The sequence below is a fragment of the Cucurbitaria berberidis genome (assembly GCF_010015615.1).
Source record: "Cucurbitaria berberidis CBS 394.84 unplaced genomic scaffold K460scaffold_4, whole genome shotgun sequence".
In the NCBI taxonomy this organism is placed as follows: domain Eukaryota; kingdom Fungi; phylum Ascomycota; class Dothideomycetes; order Pleosporales; family Cucurbitariaceae; genus Cucurbitaria; species Cucurbitaria berberidis.
Window position 1 is genome coordinate 4784184 of NW_024468938.1, and position 18495 is coordinate 4802678.

General features: G+C 48.6%; 7 protein-coding genes across 7 annotated transcripts; 4 read left to right on the forward strand and 3 right to left on the reverse strand.

The window, feature by feature from the left end:
• Positions 1-190: 190 nt before the first annotated feature.
• Positions 191-1327, forward strand: K460DRAFT_397537 (kinase-like protein; the record flags this gene model as incomplete). Its single annotated transcript, XM_040936165.1, has 1 exon — positions 191-1327. The coding sequence occupies one exon, from the start codon at positions 191-193 to the stop codon at positions 1325-1327; it is 1137 nt and encodes a 378-aa protein (XP_040787004.1).
• A 140-nt stretch (positions 1328-1467) lies between these two features.
• On the reverse strand, positions 1468-2946 carry K460DRAFT_288157 (HET-domain-containing protein; the record flags this gene model as incomplete). The annotated part of the gene is made up of 1 exon (XM_040929029.1): positions 1468-2946. The coding sequence occupies one exon, from the start codon at positions 2944-2946 to the stop codon at positions 1468-1470; it is 1479 nt and encodes a 492-aa protein (XP_040787005.1).
• Positions 2947-3805: 859 nt separating this feature from the next.
• K460DRAFT_379386 (uncharacterized protein) lies at positions 3806-4369 on the forward strand (the record flags this gene model as incomplete). Its single annotated transcript, XM_040935160.1, has 1 exon — positions 3806-4369. The coding sequence occupies one exon, from the start codon at positions 3806-3808 to the stop codon at positions 4367-4369; it is 564 nt and encodes a 187-aa protein (XP_040787006.1).
• A 442-nt stretch (positions 4370-4811) lies between these two features.
• K460DRAFT_369295 (uncharacterized protein) lies at positions 4812-5708 on the forward strand. The gene is made up of 3 exons (XM_040933935.1): positions 4812-5017; positions 5068-5163; positions 5221-5708. The coding sequence occupies exons 1-3, from the start codon at positions 4994-4996 to the stop codon at positions 5335-5337; spliced, it is 237 nt and encodes a 78-aa protein (XP_040787007.1). The 5' UTR covers positions 4812-4993; the 3' UTR covers positions 5338-5708.
• Positions 5709-7176: 1468 nt separating this feature from the next.
• Positions 7177-10905, reverse strand: K460DRAFT_358043 (uncharacterized protein; the record flags this gene model as incomplete). The annotated part of the gene is made up of 4 exons (XM_040932079.1): positions 7177-8981; positions 9192-10589; positions 10640-10687; positions 10734-10905. 4 exons carry the CDS (start codon positions 10903-10905, stop codon positions 7177-7179), a joined length of 3423 nt encoding a protein of 1140 aa, XP_040787008.1.
• A 1224-nt stretch (positions 10906-12129) lies between these two features.
• Positions 12130-13213, forward strand: K460DRAFT_238546 (uncharacterized protein; the record flags this gene model as incomplete). Its single annotated transcript, XM_040927299.1, has 2 exons — positions 12130-12493; positions 12639-13213. Coding segments are annotated over 2 exons (939 nt in total), but the record flags the coding sequence as incomplete, so codon positions are not given.
• Positions 13214-13384: 171 nt separating this feature from the next.
• On the reverse strand, positions 13385-17842 carry K460DRAFT_343827 (oxysterol binding protein 1). The gene is made up of 6 exons (XM_040931230.1): positions 17519-17842; positions 16199-17427; positions 15819-16148; positions 14792-15771; positions 14386-14739; positions 13385-14331 (listed from the first exon to the last, which is right to left on the reverse strand). The coding sequence occupies exons 1-6, from the start codon at positions 17524-17526 to the stop codon at positions 13519-13521; spliced, it is 3714 nt and encodes a 1237-aa protein (XP_040787010.1). The 5' UTR covers positions 17527-17842; the 3' UTR covers positions 13385-13518.
• Positions 17843-18495: the final 653 nt, after the last annotated feature.

Consider the following 18495-nt stretch of genomic DNA (forward strand, 5'->3'; position numbering starts at 1 on the left):
TCCTAAGAAACGTAACGATTTTGTTATTAGTGTTAATAATTAGACAGTTGGCTATTATATAACCTGCCAGCGCACATAGCTACGTGGTCGACAGCTATTGGACCAGTTAACTAACGTGAGCTAGTTCCTCACCCTGCCTACAATACACTGTAATCCACACCGTCTAAACATTAAATGCACGATATCTATTATGGATCTTACACAAGTGCAACTGCCAGCAGAGACCTGTTGCCTCCGCAATTTCGCTACGGAAGAAGATGTTCCTTACACGAATCCCTCTCAATTACCTGATTTAGGAGAAGGTTCATATGGAAAAGTCGACATTGTGAAGGCGGCCGATAGGCCAGGGTCGCAAGACAATCGCATATTTGCTCGTAAAGAGTTTCACCATAAAGATAGATTCGATTCATCCAGCAAATCCGCGGCACAGCAGAACCTAGAAAGAGAACTTGATATATATAATCAATTGGAGAAAGAACAACCGACGAAGCACAGAGTCAGGATCATCGATGCGTACACGGTTGGCATGAAGCAGTTCTTTTTGATCATGCACCCCGTCGCAGAAGGCAAAACGCTCCAGGATAACCTTCGCAACTTCGCATTTGCTAGGGAAAGACGATCTGTAGATGAAGTTATAATCTTTCGTCGCGCGATTGGCTGTCTCACTGTGGCCATTGCGAGCCTACACGATAAAGGTTTCCGCCATCGAGATTTACATCCTGGAAACATACTACTTCACAGTGGCGAGATCCTAATATGCGACTTTGGAGCCTCGTTACATACGCAATATAAACAACGAAGTACTACCTCAACTGATTTTCCCCCGAAGATGGAGCGATATGCCGCACCTGAGGTGATATCCTCTTTAGGAGAGCGAAATAAGATGGCGGATGTGTTTTCCCTAGGAGCAATTCTGTTTGAGATTGTGTTTGCTATACATGGACGCAGGGAACTCGCGGAAAGCATCAAGGATGGTGGTTACCGGTATGAAGCTCGGTTAGACGAAGTTCGCAGAATGTGCGACTCCAGCGCTGCCAACCCGGAAATGCTATGGTACATACGGAGTATGTTAGCGCGTAATCCGAGCGATCGCCTTTCGGCGAAAACTGTGGCCTCACATTTTCTGAATCTCCTGGAGTCAGATACAGGTCCACTGATGTGTTCTGATTGTCAGAAATGGCTGAGGCAAACTGGTGAGCCCCAAAGGCTACTTGATGAGCTTCAGGAAAAACGAGATAGATTCAGACGCCAGGCGGAACTCCAAGAAAGAAGGGAAGAGCGTGATGACCTCAAAGAGCTCCTTATAAAAAGGACTCGGTCTTTCTGAAACTGATTCGCACGTTCTATCTTATGCGACATTTCCGGGGTGATTCTAGCATGACCCAGTTTCGACATGAACTAGGCAAGGATATAGATTAAAGTAATCGTTGCAATGATATCCTTGTTAATTTGTAAGAAATACCACGTTCAATGAATCAAATGCCTTTTCCAGATCGCTTCTGAAAAAAGACCGGGCTCATAAACGCAACCTATACCGACTCTCTCATAAATGAACCCGCAATGAGTTTGAAGTATCATGAAAATGTCTCGCCGGACATTTGTCTGGCTATGAACCCTAGATCGTAACGAGAGACAGTAATATCGACCTGGCACGATCCTACCGCGGTCAAATTGCCCGGAACAGGAAATGTGTTTATTGGAGCATATGAGCCTAAAAGGTGGTGGGTTAGGCTGTCTTGATATTTCTTCAATATCAATAGTAGCCTCAACAGTTGGCCCATAAAGAACCACGTACGCTGATTTCACAGTCGACATGAAGGGAACCCCTGTCCATTGCACCGAGAAGTCCATCAGCTCGCAGTGGTCGTGCACGATTACGTAACGATCAGTTTGACGAACCCTCTTGGTGAGTTGCCAGATATCAAATTTGATATCAGAGGGACACGAAAGCCAGGACCATGATGGAAGATTAGCTGGTCCGATCTCACGAGCAGGCTTCAGTGAGATCTGACCCATTCTGATCCACAATAAGTCCTGGATAATCGAGCGCCTCCAGAGTCCAAGGATCGAGATATCTCCAGTAATTTCTTGGTAGTTCTCAACAATCCCTGATAGTGCAGGCAAGCGGTCATTCCAGAAAGTGAATTTACGTTCGGAGAAGTTCACCATCCAGCTTCTCCACATGCCGTCCTGTTGAAGATTGGCTGGGCATTGGTACATTCTAGGAACGCCACGCATGTCAGAAGTATGATCACTGAAATGAACGCCAGCTTCTGTTTCATAAGCTTCACTGCACTCCCAGTGCAATTCGTCACCCATACAGGAAATCATTCGGTGAGAGAGAAGCTGTTCTTGTAGTACCCAGCCTCGAGAGCTCAAAATCGTCTGCTTGGTGAGATGTCGAGTATCTCCGGGTTGCAATTTTACAACAAGCTCAGGACCTTCAACTTGAGCCAAATGAAACGTCTGGACGACGGAATCCTTGATCGGAAAACAACCGCCTTCGCTTCCAGACGAGTCAGACGCTGCTATGTTGAGAACGCTTCCTGAGTAGATATCCTTCATCTTTGCGGCTTCCTGTTCCCACTCTTTCGCACTGTCTTGAACAATGCATAGGGCATCTATCCATATAAAGCGAATCCCTAATTCAAGCGTGATGTGGATGGCATCATCAAATGTTCGAGGGATTATTTGAGGAGGGATTCGATGACTGTACGATTGTATATTTGACAGAAGTGTACGTATAGGTAGACTTGTCCCCCAGCAGTGGCTGAGAGTAGTGTATCGTTGATCTTGGGCGGAGATCTGCTCGCTGAGAACGAGTTTAGGAGTACTTCCATCCCCCCCAACTTCGATCAATCGATGTGGAACTTGCTTGGCTTTTGGCATACATCGACTGCCGTGGCTAGACTCGCAGTGATCCAACCAACTCTTTATGGTTATCATCTTGTCTTGAACCGAGGCTGAAGAGGCCCACGGAGCGCGTAGACCTATTGCTGCTGTTCTGAAGTCAACACTATGAAGAGAGGGCATATGAATTACTTACAATTCGAATTACACGTCGTAACGGAGAATGTATGAATACTTGCAACCTCTCCCGCAGCAACTGACTGACGAACGGATAGCTCAAGAAGTGCCCATCTTACGTCTTCCTTGGATACGTTCGACTCTTTGAGCCTCACATAGAGTGCAGCGTTATTAAAAGAATCATGTTCAAGGACTTTTGCTTTCAGATGAGTCCAGATATACGTACAAATATAGCATCGCTCGGACTGTTGCCTCAAAACTGACATGGTCGCGTGAAATGGTCGCGTAGTGTGTCCTTCATGATTAATAGGGACGATTCTTGAGCAATATTGGCATAAAGTGGCTTTTACCGGTACCATTGTTGACTTGAGATCTATACCACGAAACAAGAACAGGCCTGGTTTACGAATACTTTGATCACACAAAATGTATGCTAGTGCTCGCCACGTCTGTAACTGGAGCGGGCTATTGACCGGTCGAAAGCCTCCAGGTCATCCAACCATTCCGCGCCTTCTTGATGGTATCCAATAAAGGTGGGACGGCTGAACAAAGGGCTGGCGAGTAACGGCAACGCGTCAAACATGACGAATCCGAATATTGCCGCACTTCCTAAATCATACCTCCATCGATAGGGAGCAATGATTTCATTGGCAGAACAATATTATTCATGCATTCGGGTGGAGTTTCAGGCTGTATAGGTTGTGACCCCGCACCACGTAATTCGGATAGACACATGCTTTATAGACATTAATCTCTCTTGCGTTTGAGAAGAACAACGATGGAACACTTTTGGAAATCCTACAATGCCTTTCCCACGCTTTTGGAAGCAAATAATCGTTTCACGAATCGAAAACAGGTGTTCTTCGACCTAACAAAGCTATTATCGAGATATGGGAACGCTTTCGGTGTTTGCCTCGTGCATACGCACTGCGGATTGTTAGAAGGCGAGATCATGCTGGAAAAAGATGACATCTCACAGCCAGTGAGCGTATCAGAAGCTGGAAGATACTATGCTGAACGCTGGCTTCCGTCCGGAGTTCCTTACGAATTCACGAGCCGGCCCACAGAAACACCACCAGAAGCACTCTTCAACGAGTTCAAAGCTATGACGCAGGATGCTGGGGTACTTGGTCTGTATCATGTGGGGCGCGAGGCTGTTACAAGAGTAGAATGGACTGAAGGACGAAAGAACATGGTTCGCGACATAAAGGACGAGGACTGGCACCTAAGTCCTGTAGAAACAGCCTGGAACTTAGGTAGAGGCGATCCTGTTACAATGGTTTGCGTTTTACTCTGTGCAACTGCAACTACAGAGAGCGGTGGGTATTATCTAAGTAAGTAGTTCATCAAAATAATAGTAACACCTAAATTAATTACCTAGTAGAAAAAAAGATACATTATATACCTAGCTAGTTATTAAACTTGTAGGTTATAGCACTATGCTTAATACTAGTAGTAGAATATAGTAGTATCTTCTTTCTAGTAGTTAAGTAGTTTATTTCTAAATTAGTAGCTTTATAATGTAACGGGCTGATCAAGAGACTGTTACCGAGAATAATTAGGATAAATTAACTAACAAGCTTTTTCTAAGAGAAAGCTAGGTTTTTATCTTTATATACTCTAGACAATCTCCAGGCTAATTCCGGGCCGATTCCGGAGTAACTTTGGTTATGCCTCCTAAGATCTGAGGCTATCTAGCCAAGGCTTTAACTCAGGCACGTGCCTGTTACATATAAATGCTACTAATAAAAAATAAGCCTTACTATATCATAGATTGATGTTACGCTAGTTATATAGAGGCTACTAGACAGACCCTGAGTCAGTATATTTGGCGCTCAAGGGAAATTTTCAGGGTGCAGCGCCAAGCCCAGCTCCCGCCGTCTCATTGGCGTGCGCTTTATCAGCGATTTTTTAGAACTTCATTCAAACATTACACCGAACTACACGCACCCTCACATCCGCCACCATGCCCATTTCCAAGAAAGACAGAGTATGTTCCCCTCCCTCGTTCAAAGCAGCCCAACTTACCAACCCACGCAGATTCAGCGAGAGCACAAAAAAGCCGACAAGGCTGGCACCCGCGCCCCGGTCAAGGCAAATGGGCTACCCGTCAAGGCACCGAAGCCGACGTCGATTGTACGTGCCCGAAGCGGAGAAGGAAGTTGCCATGGCTAATAACTGCGGGTGGAATAGTGCCAGAATTGTCGCCGCGAGATTGTAAACACGAACATAGCTCAGCTTGAAGCCCACGCACTCAGTCACGATCAGACTTCGTGGCCAAAGGAAAAGTGCTGGCCGGGTCTCTTTTGAGGGGGCGCATGTGGAATTAGAGAGAAGGAATATGGGCACATGAGCTTGGTTGCCGATGAGGGCTGCGACGCCGCTGGTAAACGGGCCATAGCATACCACTCCCTGTAACGACGGAGATGAGCATACGAACTTAATGGGAACAATCGAAACGTGCACTGCAACAACCCAAAACCTTCACACATTCATGGCCAACTTTGGAATTTGCGACGAGGAGAGCTGAATTGAATAGCCTCTATTCTGCTCTTGGATTGCGTAAATTTGGTGATGGTCCTTGAGATTGATATAGATTCCAGTGGAGTTGTAGATAGACTGGGAAGAGTACTTGCATGGCTGATCGCGGTTGTAGATGTTTCGACTAATTTGTAGGTCAGAATTAGATTGCTTTTACTATCAGAACGTCCTTCTCGCTGACGGCAAATTAAGGGAAGCCTTGGAAAACACGACTCTAGCTTAAAAGCCCATGTTAAACCTTCTCTTGCATTAGAGGAGAGAGACTGCGGGTAAACCAACTCTTCATTCGAGACAGTGGAAGATTGGTATTGGCGAATAATTGCAGAAGGTATTGCCTATCGGTCAACTGGATGCAAGGACATTGAAAAATTCCTGTGCAACATAGATATGCGCCGCTGGTGCTGTGAGACAATGGTGAACATGCCAACTAGCATGTGTCGCCATTGACCTTTGTTTCGGATCGTCTTGAGCAGCATTCCACTCGTTGTGTTTCCTTCTACATCCAATTGATTGCCTTCGGAATGCAAGGACCCCAGGCCTCTCACCAGATATCTACCCCCACCCAACATCCTTGGCAACTAGTTCTTGCTTCGATCAGGCTTCATCGCTTTCTCACAATATCTTCACGGTTAACCACCCTCATATAGACCTCTTGCTTCGCTCTGGATGAACGCTACTTTCCAACTTTTGACGAATGTCCTCACGAGAACTTTCCTTGTATGGACTTTTACTCCTTGAATGAAGGATATCTCTCTATCCGAAGCGACACTGGTGTTTCCTCGCGCAGATCACGGAGGTGGATTACCTTTTCCGATTACGACTGTGGGTCAAGGACAGATCTGGAAAAGAATTCCCCGTATCCTTCTACATCGAGGAGGATGACCGTCGTCTGGACTTGAGCAAATTCCAGAATGGCCGCACAGTCGCGATTTTATACGCTGAACAGCATGGTTTCTTGGACATGTCAGTGGGCATTCGGCAAGAAAGTACGAGCACCATCGAAGTAAGACAAAAATCTTTGATATTAAGCCGATGGCTGATCTGCCAGGTCTTTGACATGCCCCTGGAGAGTCTCTTTTCTCTGAGCGAAAAAATACGCATGCGGAGCTGCGGGAACACTGAACCAAGAAAGTGCGATGTCTGTGGCGTTGAGCGATCCTCTCTTCTGGCATGCGCACAGTGCAAGTGTCGCTGGTACTGTGACAAGGTTAGTCTCCTCCCATGCACGTGAAGAAGCATGCTAACACCTGATAGAATTGTCAAAAGCAAGGCTGGCAGCAAAACCGGCACCGAAAAGACTAACGAAAACAAGCAAATCAAGAAAATGCTTTCTTTCAACTGGGGAGAATTCTCTGAGCACGTTGAATTTCCTTTCTAGGTACCACCTGGGCATTGTGGATACTTGTGGCTGTTACGGGAGCTAGAACACACTTTTGTTGCCTTATGAAAACGCTAGGTGCTGATGTTACTTCGGAGGTTTAAAAGCTCAATGATCACATTCACGACTATCCTGACGCTGACGAACTCTCTTCTTGGACACTTTCCCTCTCCCTGTAACATCCCCATGACCAATCGATCGGATCCGCCCTAGTTCTAAGGGACCTAGTATCAAAGTCCCTTCTTCTTCTTTTTGCAAGAGCTTTTATGCTTCTTCCAATCAGCCTGTTGACACTTAGAAGAGCAGTACTTGGCCTCATGGCACGCGCTGCATTTGAGGAGCTTCCCCCCATGAGCTTCTTCGTCTTTGCCACACGTCCTGCAGCTCATTGTGTTTGATGGCCCGGGTGTTGGCAAACCTTCATACGGGGGATCAACAACCGGAACCGAGAAGATGGGAGATATAGCCGCTCTCGTGGTATATCTAGCCACATCAGACCAATTGGCAACGCCCGTGATAAAATCCTTTGGCAGAAGACCGCGCCCGCAAGAGCAGAAGACATCGTTTGCTTCTTTAGTCCGCTGACTCTTTGCGTTGGTATAATCACAAGAGGAGCGATGTTCCCAGGTCCTGCAGCGCTCTGCGAAGGATGGAAGGATTTGCCTCCAGAGATCGAGTTCTTTGCCATCCACCTTGATAGAGCAAAATCCTCTGTTTGATATTGCCGCTAAGAAGCTCCCAATTTTCGAAACCAGGCTCTTGGTGAGAGGCAATACCGCTGTGTCAAGTACGACAGTTTGACTCCCAATATCGAGTCTCATGCAGGAGACGAAAATGAGAATGTGAACGCCGCCGCCGGTTGGATCGTTTAGCCCAAAAACCTTTGATTGATCACCTTGTAATCCGGTGAAGCGCATGAAGAGAGAGAACAATGAGTCTTTGAAGCTTACTCGGGCGTCTGCCGTATCCACTGTTGAGATGCGCGTCGAAGCCTTTGACTCCTCACGTAGTCTGCGTTCTCTACCAGATAACATCCCAGATGTGTGCGTTGTTAGCCACTCGAGTTGAGTTTTGTTCGTTGTGTCCAGTACTGGTAGTTTGTCCAAGCTAAGAGTATGCATGTTGGATAAGCATGTCTTTCCACTGTCCGAGATTCGAGAAGAGATGAATGCAGGAAAGGATAGCCACGTCTTCGCATGGATGGGTGCTTCTACCTCCACATAGGAGGACTTTCTTGCGATGCGCGTCTTGCTGTTGTTCCCGACGACTGGAACTGGGAATTGGAGCTGTAGTCGAGCTTTGTCGTCCATGGAGGAGATGGTAACTTCGCAAGGCGCGGTTTGGGTTGTCTGCAAAGCGCAACCGCTCTTCAACATGTCCTTGAGATTATTCGAGAGCAGATCAATACGACCAGTGAGTGAAGAGATGCGTCCTTGGGATCGCATGATGCTGGCTGTCATTGTGGTTCTGGTCTCTTGATTTGGTAGTGCCTTATGCTTCTGACTGCTAATTCCATGAATTGACGCAGTGCCAGAAAGGTTAGGCGAGTATTTCGTGACATAGACGTGTTCTTCATTGCCCAGAGTCGTTGTATACACGTTCATCTCGAGCCCGAGTGATTGCATGAATTTCTGCGAACTATGAGGTGTACTCTGTAGACCAAAAGCTACAACGGCATCTTGTGGCTCAATTAGGAGGAACCAGGAGGGGGCGTGGAATGACACAACGAGGGGAGAGGTACCCTTCCACCTCAGCTCATCTTCTTCGACTTCAATTGCGAAGTTGTTGCTATTGCGTATGCCAGTTGTCGTGACCTTGCCGAATACAATCTGGACAGCAGAGAAGATATTTTGCCACCTTCCGGCGTTGGATGAGTAAGGCGATTGCACAAGGCAATGTGCTATCGGTGTGCCGATCTCGGTAGGTTTAGGGCCGGTCAACGTTACTAAGGCTTTCCTTGGAACTTTCATTGTGATGCAAACTACTCTTGGAAGGTCGTTCCATTTGCTGATTCCGTCTCCACTGGAAGATTTGACTGAGGAGGGAGGCGAGAAGTTTAGCGAAAAAATATCCACGGAATATAACCCCATGACGTGAAGGCAAAGGTAGAGCTCCTGGATGTAGTTCTTGCCCATTATGATCGTTGAATCGTTTTCGATAAGGTGAAGGGTTTGGTCCATCACCTTGTGTCAATCGACGATAGCACGGCTTTGAACGAGTCGAAGAAAGACTGCGAAACTCCCACGGTGGTAATGCAATATGGAGCTTCTGCTCAACTTTAGCAGATCCATGTTCGAGGAGAGCGATTGCACGTTCTCGTGTTGGAACATAGTCTGATAGACTTTATGAAGCATGTGAGCCAAGTCAGCCTCATTGAATCGCAATCTTCGTTCTGTTACCCCCATTTTTGCATATCGAGGCAGTATCAAACGCTTCCATGTCAGCCTGATGCGCATCTGCCCCACTTCTTCGGCACCACTGAGGCGCGCGGCGATGTCGAAGATCACCTCGTCGGCTGAAGACAAGCTTGATGCATTAGTCCAGTATTCAATCGGAAAAAGGTTAAGCATCAATGACATCGTAGAAAAGTCACCGCAGAGGAGAGAGTCGGTATAGGCCCGGTGGTTTCGTTCTCGCTTGACCAGGGACTCTGTATACAGACTAGATGAGACCTCGTTTCTCAGTAAAGGTGTCGTCGCTGATAGAAGGTTTACAGCTCCTAGATGATCGATAAGATTTGACGTGTCGATCACCGTGAATGAGAGAGGCGCCCCCTGGGCGGTCTTATACTCCGCATCGTCAAGCTTGATCGGTTCTAGGTGATAGAAGTCCCGATAAATATTCGCAGACTGGATGTCTCCAGCCACATCGGCGTGATTTAAAGCACGTGCAAATGCAATTGCATCTCCTGCAAAGAACCGAATGGTCAGAGTTTCCGCAGACCGTAGTCTGAGGGCCTTGCACCACGCTCCAAATTGAAGCTGCGCTGCCTCTACCACTTTGACAAGCGTGGGTTTCTTGGAAAAACTATGTGCGAAGGGAGAACCTTTTGCCAGTGGCGCGAGTGCTGTCGCAAGATGAAAGCCTAAAAGCGGATCTGTTCCATAGTGAAGCGTTGACGATTCGGTAACATGGTAGGCAAACAACGGATTCGGATGAATGGTCTCCGCAAGCACTTTGGGATCCTGGCTTGTGCTTCCATGCTTCCAATAGTGTTGGTATGATTCATGCGCGGCTTCCATAGATTGAACCCCAAGCGGAGCGGCAGATCGTGTTGCCGTTGTTACATAGCCATCTTTAATATAGTATGCCTTGACATCTCTGGCGCGCTGCAAGTTTGCTTCGAGGAGGCGATTGAAATCGGCCTTTGCCTCTTGCGCTGAATCCTGCATGGAGTATGACCTCCACAGTGCTCGTACGCGAGTGAGTGTAGACGAGTCACAGAATCGTAGAATACGACCGTATGCTGTATCATGCCACTCGCGCATTGAATTAGACAAGGATGCCAGTTTCTTCGCTTGATCGTTCAGGATTTTGAGAGATTGCTCATCCAGGTAGAAGTGGTAGTAGGTATTCCAAATGAATGGTTGATTTGCGCCGTCCGAGTCGTCAAGAACAAGCGAATACAAGAGAATGTTTCGGGCTACATTGAATTGTTAGTAAGTTGGATGAGTATGCTTCATTTGAACTTACCAATGACGGCTTCCTGGAGATCGCAGCAGGTGATGTCAAGCTCTCGAGCTACGCTGCGTCAGTCTTGCGGACTTCATCGTGATCTTGAACTTACATGTGGTCTGCTCGGAGTATAGAGTAAACAACACGTTGCGAACATCACCGCAGCCCAAGAGAAGGATGTCGCCTTGACCCTCACGTGGCAAATTCCGAGTGAGGCATACTGCAGGTGTATTGCCTATTGGGTAGAAGAAGGTTAAAACATCCAAGTAGACTGGGCCAAACATGACGATGTCCCAAGTGAATGTCGCCACCGGATCGCGTTGCTCACGGGATATTTGCGTAGCGGTCAATCGAAGGAGTTTTGTGGGGAAAGAAAAGAAGTGAAGGTGTTGGTGGGGCAAGGTTTAAGGTATCGTTGCACAGCCAAGCCAATGCACAAACATTGTAATGGCAGGCAGTTTAAGGACAACAAATAAAAAGCAATGACCGTGCAGCGTGCAGCGTGCTACGTGCAGCATGCAGGCGTGACGCGACAACCATCAGGCGCTTAATAAGCCGGATATATTTAACTGTGTATGTCTACTCTAGAGCGCTAGCTGTACCTTTTGCTAGAAATAACAAGTGGCTGATGAAGGGTACGGTACCCGCATGTTGTGTGACAGAGGCCTTGGGATCGCGAATTGTCTTTCTCAACGCAAATCTACCAACAGGAGTAAAGTTAGGTTTTAAACATATATAGGCTCTGCTAGTTGAATGGGGTCTGTTATAAAGTACTTGATACAGGATGGCCCAATTAAGATACTTGCCTGCTTACATTGATTTCTACTAATAGACTCAACTAAGCGACTGTAGCACCAAAAATTAAAATAGTGAGTTGGTTACACACGGTTGAAGGTTCGCGTACACAATCTGCGTTTAGCTCGGAAAGAAGTTATCAACTCTAACGAAAAAGGAGAAAGCCGTGTGAAGCGAAATTAGAGGCCTCTGTAGTTAATAGAGTTACATGAAAAATGATACTAGTACCTAGCGCATAGCGGCCGCAATAAACTGTGGAATGTATCAAGCACGTGACGACGTGCAACCTTGATATCAGAATCGAATCAGAGGCGGCGGTGTACATTAAAAACTGCAAACAGGGTCCAATGTACTCTCATCGTGAATGAAATGACGTAGATTGTTTTCGTGAAATACCACCAACTCACGCATTGTTGGCCAGAATGAATGGTGTTAGATTGATCCGAGTTGGATTTGTTGGGACTGCGCTTTATCACACCCTTTGTTCCTGTTACCCGCACGCAATCGTCCTCGAAGTAAATGCAAAGTAACACAAGATGAGTACCTCAAAGCACGGATGCGGAATTTGGGATTCTCTCGTTACCGCAAACAACATCGGACTTCCCATCCTCAATCTATCCTTAAAAACGGCTCAGAAGTACAAAACTCTACAGCGCGCGTCTCTAACTATTTCTCACTTCACACCAAATATGGCTAAGAACCTACCGGACGATAAGCTAGTATATTTAGCGCTCAAAGGGATCTTTCAGGGTCAAGATGCACAAATCCGCAAAAAAAAGACAATCCTCAAATTGATTAAGAAGTATCAAAGCCTCGCCAACATTCGAATCCTTATTCAACAGCACAGTTTAGACAGCTTGTGTCAAGTTGCTAAAGCTCTTCTAGAAGAGAAGGTATTCGAGTCTACCTTGAAAGCGAAAACCCGTTTTCCGGATGTATTCGAAGTCTCGCCGGACCAGAGCGCAGAACGAGCCATTTCTGAATCTGCGGCTGCAAAACATGAGGATGCGGCTATCCAGTGTGTTACAGAAGGGCATCAAGGTGAATCTTCGGGCCACGAGAGCGGGATTCCAAGTGGTGGTGAGGTTGAGCACGAAGAAACTAGTGTGTTATTTCCGCGATACAACGCCATTTCATACATACTTACAAAATTCAGTAGTTCCTCCAGGCAAAGCCACAAAGACGGAGAAACCCCAGGAACCACAGTCAAGCACCGTTGTAGCATCGCTATATCCCGTCTACCTCCCGTTTGATGTTCAACATCGAATTCTCGCCAGAGTGCAACACACCCTCGAAAAGGCATTCTATATCTTCGCCCAGAAGAAGCTAGGAGGCATCCTACAAAACGAAGGCTGGGATTGCGCGGAAGCAGTTGAGCTAAACCGGTGGCCACGAGTGCTACTTGTCCATAAAGAAGAATTCGACCCAGGCGCCTTAGCAGACCTGAGGACGCCTTTGCCCGACCTGCTCAATTCAATCACCCAACTTCGCCACGCGACAGTCCATCGGCTCCGCCTCACAGCCAATAGAGCAATACAGTTCATCAACGATGCCGAGTCGCTGATCGAGCTAGTCCAGGACGACGCCTATGTGCACATAATCTCCACGATACGGCGACAAACGCAATTGACCATTGAAGAGCTGGAACGTAACAAAGACATGCTAGAATCGCGATTGGCCGAGACGAGACGGGAGTTTGCGACGAGAAGAGCCGAATTGAAGCGGCAAGAGCTTGAAGAGATGGAAAATACGGTCAATGGGGATAGAGAGTATGCTATCTTTGCAGGTGCGACCCTGGAACAAGTGCTTAACGCGCCTGCTACGGTTATCCATAGCCGAGCCTCGTCGGATGATGAGCTGTCCTCTGATACGGATTTCGATGAACTCAGTACAGATGGAGATGAGGGAAGTGGGAAATACATGGGCTGATCAGGTAATTCTCGTTGCTTGTGCACGGTCTTGTATGATCAAGCGGACAGTATACGAGTAGTATTTGTTTGGTTCCAGAAAAGAGAATATGTGTAAATCGTTATGTATGTGCCTTATGGTTGTGCCTGATGTACAGTTCATTCAAACTCAGGCTTACCCCCGAGCCAATGAGCCTAGAAGATATCTTCCAGACCTTCCTCTTGCCACTTCGTCTCACCTTTAGCCACCCTATCTCGGGTCTTCCAGTACTCGTGATTGAACACCCAGTACTCTTCTCCTGTCGTGTCGCAACGGCCCTTTGTGAACCACCTGGGCACAAACTCCTCCCCTCTCTCGTCCCTCTGCCGTCTCGTCGCACGCTGCTTCTCTTCTACCCTGTTTTTCTCAGTGGCAGCAAAGTCGTATTCGCCATCTTCCATGGCGCGCTGATCAGGTCTCAATCTTGTATCCGTAGGCGCAACGACCGGCCGTAGCTTATCAGGAATATCGTTGAGAGTGACCACAAAGGGAGTGAGATTGAACGGAATACCGGTGGGTCGTTCGTGTGCTTGCCAGACGAGGAAGGCTTTGCTTTCGTCGTGTTTGGTTTTGCTTCCGCCCTTGTCGATGTCGGCGTCCTCGAAACCGGGCGTGAAACGAGCATAGATCTTGTCGTTCCAGCGTCCGCCAACGGACCAGCGTACGCGACCTTGAGCATCGAGGACCTTTCCAACTACTTGGAATGCGGACGAAGCCTTCCATCCACGTGCCTTGAAGTCGAGGTGGCACACTTCGCCCGTCGTCCAGTTTCGAATCTCCATTGGGCCATAGTTGTCGACAACTGGATTCCCAGTGATGATACCGACAACGGACGAGGTGACCTTCTTCCATGTGTATAGCTCCTCTTGCCCACCCGCGGAAGTAGGACGAAGGCGTAAGAACCAGGTTCCGAGCGGATTGATATCAAAAGACTTGCCGTAGAATTTGGACTTGACAGCGGATTCGCCCTATAGGTCATTAGATGCTGTTTGGCATACATTATGGGAAGTTGACGAGCTTACATAGTAGTCCCACTTCTTCGATTCGGCGTAAGCAGCACCGACCGGTGGGTGATGGCTGACCTGCTCAATGAAGAAGCGATAACCCTTGTCTGGCCTGGCATATTCGTATGTCTCGGCAAGAAGTGGGTTGAACGGTTTGGCAACACGCCCGATAGTTGACGCATACTCAGACGCAGCAAAAGCCGCAACGTAAAGTAGTCGTTCAGTAGAGTCAGCTCGCTCGGCTGCTGTGTCGAGAAGGTCGGTATATTCCATGTCTTCAGCGACACGTTGAAGTAACGAGGTGGGCTCGTTGAATGAGACGGGCAAAGTCATCTTCGTCATGTCCTTGCCAATCATGGATTTAAGGATTCCCTGGCGCAAATTAGTGTCTTTGCTATCGCGTTTTAGAGAAGAGTGAGCATACCCAAAGCGAGATTTTAGGCCTCTCATCCGCATCCATGGCGAGCTTCTTTCGTGGACCGTCCTCGTATCCAGCCCAAGCAGTGGCGATCTCACTGTGTTTCTTTTCGAACAAGTCTTCGGTGGATGGTGGAATCTCTGTCTCCTCCAAACCTGGGCTTGCAGCCGGCATCTCAACGACTTCGACCTCACCAGCACCGACGGCGTCGAAGAACTCCTCGTCATCTTCTGATTCAGACTCCGAAATGTCGGCAGCAATGTCTGCGAAAGTAGCTTTTCTCCTTACCTTTTGGCTAGGTTTCGATCTCTGCTGCTCGGCGTCTTCTGCCACTTCGACGAATTCATCCTCATCATCTTTGACAGCAGGTCCGGGTCCGGTAAGCTCGTAGTCTTCCAAAGCCTCTCGTAGCGCTGTCTTTGTTTTCCGACGCTTGAGCTCGGATTCGTCTAGTTTGTTCTCAAGCTCTTCCTGCTCCTTCGCCACCTTGGCCATGCTTTCCTCCCACATACGCCGCACGTTAGCTTCGCGATCTAGCCGGTACTGCCAATAAGCATCACGATCTCTTGATATACGCAACAGATCTCCAATGAGACCTTTGAGGTTGCCGATGGCCGAGTCGTAAGAAGCCAGAGCTTGCAGCATTAACGGATCTGCTAGTTGAATAGTTGGATTCTTGTTCTTCTCTGATTGCAATGCTGCAGAGACCGACGTTAGTAGCTCCAGCTGCAGCTTCGCGGACTGAGCTGTGATGTTGAACGCGTCTTTGCTTTGCGGCTTCAACTCGTGACTGCTGCTGTCGTCATAATCATCGTCGTCATCGTCGTCGCCAGCCACTGTAGTCGTGCCTAAATGGCTGACCATTCGTCCTAGCTCAGGACCAGAGTAGCTGGGTTCGTAGGCACTTCCAGGATCCTCTGTCATACTAACCGCGGTTCTTGAAGATGTGGCATCTTGACTCGTGAGTGGAACGCCTAGTGAAGTGGCTGAGGATTTGTTAGTACGTGGCTGAAGTGAGCTTTGGGCAACTTACAAGGAGCAAGATTCTTCGAACTGGTCATGCGGGAGCTGGTGAGGCTCGAAGCATCACCCTCGCCCTTGATCTGCTCGATTTTGGCTTGCTTGAGTGTTTCTTGATCTTGAGTGGCACGCTTCTCTTCTTCGCGCGCCTCGTCCTTAGCCCACTGAATCGCGTTGTTCAGTGCCCAATACCATCGTTTTGCCTCCACTTGGTGATTTGCTTTGAGGTGATACTTGACCGATGACTTGCCTTGTATCTCAAATCGCTGTTTGTCTTGAGGGTCCATGTACAGTTTCGCTATGCGCATGTTAATGGCACCACGGCATGCAGAGCCAGTATCGTCTGAGCTTGTCAGTCCATCGAACGTGTATAAACATGCAGGAACAGCGTACCTTGATGCTTGTAGTAGCTCAACACACCATCCTCAAGCACAAACCATCGAAGCTTATAGCCGCTTGTGTAGTTGGTCCACTTCTTAAGATAACCCTTCATCTCACGGGACTCTTTAACGCCCATTCCACTGTCCATTGCAGCCGCACCCGGTGACGCGCCTGCAAGAATAGTCTTCTCTTGGATGCCTCGTTGCGCGGCTGCCGCGGCAGGCGAGCGCTTCAAGATGGCGCGTGTGCGGTCGTCCTTTGTGTAATCTTGAGGAAGTTTGCCCTTGCGATCACGGCGAAACGGATCCGCTCCATTGAGCAGCAGAAGTTGGGCCAGTTTCACGTCCTTCTTCTTGGCTGCTTCATGCAAGAGAGTACCTCCAGCGTCGACGACGACTGGATCTGTGGCAAGTTCACCGCCATTGACGTCGAGGGTGCTCTTGATCCTGCCATCTTGCAATATCTTCTCTAGCGTTTCCATATCTCCTGCCGTTACCAGTTGTTGTATCCGCTTCACATTAGTGTCGATGAAAATCGACCGCGCGAGCTGCAGCTGCTGGAAAATGTCGGGCGTTCGAGCTAAATCTAGAGGCGTCTGACCATTGTAGTTGGTGATGGAGTCGTTGATGCCAGGCTGGTCGAGCAGCATTCGCACTACGGGAGTCCGCCCAAGGGTTGCTGCCAAATGGAGCGGGGTATTACCGTCACGGTCGCGACCGTTGACGTCGATGGGTGAGTCGTCATTCGCGGTGGTGTTGGACAAGACAAACTCGATAACGGGAACCTCGGCGCATTGTATGGCTAGGTGGAGTATAGATGTACCTTCTGTGCGTGCGCTGGGAAGAGTGAGCGATGCTCTACTGTCCTCATTCTCTGCCGGCGCCGACTGCTCGCGTATGGCCTTGGAGATGGCTGCTGTATCGCCATTGCGCAGCGACTCGAAGACGCGGAACAGCTTCACCGACTGCTCTATCGAGCTGGGCTTGGTCGTGGGCGAGCTTGGTGACGGCGCAAAGCTTGGTGAGGGGGGGCTTAAGCCGTCCTGCGCAGTGCTCAAGCTGGACATGTTGGTCGAGAGGTGGGGTTGGTGCTTCTTGGAGAGGCTTCGGTGGTGCCCCGCAGGCGGTTGCGAGGTCATGGAGGCGCCTGAGGATGTTGGAGGGGACTCGTCTGTTATGTCGTTCTTCGAAGATACGCGCGACAGGAGAGCTTTGACCTTGGTGGACTTGGAGCGCTTGTGTCTGTGGATATAGTCAGTCTCTCCGAGTCCTTCTATTCTTCAATTCTGGCCATGGCGGCAGCTATGTAGCCAGGTTGGAGCGGAGCACCTACCCTTCCATAACGGCGTAATTGGCCGCGGGCTAATGCTGAGCAGCCAAGAGACGCGGGGGGGCTATGTCAACAGGCTCGAGTATTCCAAGTCGGCATGAGAGAGGACAGCGAGGCGAGCAGTCTATGGGTGACTTTATTCGACCTCGAGAGGGGGGGCACTGGTTTCCAAGGTTCCTCCGTCATTCAATCGCATCTCCAGCGAATCACATCCGTGGCACCACTAGCTCACCTGCAGCGTCAACTGTTAGCATGCTATTAGCATGCGAACTACAAATGTCGTACTTTTGCGAAGAATGAAATGGACAAAATCTGAGCCGTAGAAGCATACCCACAAATCAAGAGTTGTAAATGTTAAAAATCTAAATATACTCGTCGGGTGTGGTGAAGGAGTGCTGCGGGGTCCGAGGGACGCGCTATGTGAGGCCGAGCACATGCTCGATGTCGTGTGTCGTGTCGACTACAATTCCTGACGCGTAAGTCATAACTTCGCCTTCATTGACGATATGCCTATTGGTTGTTTCCCCTTGCGTATTTCAGTCTTCGGTACGTCGGCGGAGTATCTCGGTCTCCGTGAGGGTAGTCGTTGGCCGTAATCGTCTCGAGTAACATTGATCAATACATGCTTGCTTGGGCTTCACTCCTAGCTCTTGCGTTCCAGCTTCTACGACAACATAGAAAAGAGAACTGGGATGGTAAGACGTTAGGAGAGGTGAAGTCACTTACGCTTCTGTCGTAGGGTCAGTCAATCACTGTCAAACCCAGGCACCAAGGCTACACTCACGGATTCAGGTTGCAGAGTACACGATAGGCCCCATTATAACACACGTCAGAGAAAGGAGTGTTAGAGGTTAGAGGTTAAGTTTCTCCAGAGCTATTCGATTAAGCTATGACGCACATGTGGCTTTGTAACTCGAGGCAAGTGGGTGAAGGCGAGGAAGTCACGACGGAAGGCACGGTGGAAGACACGACCATCGCAC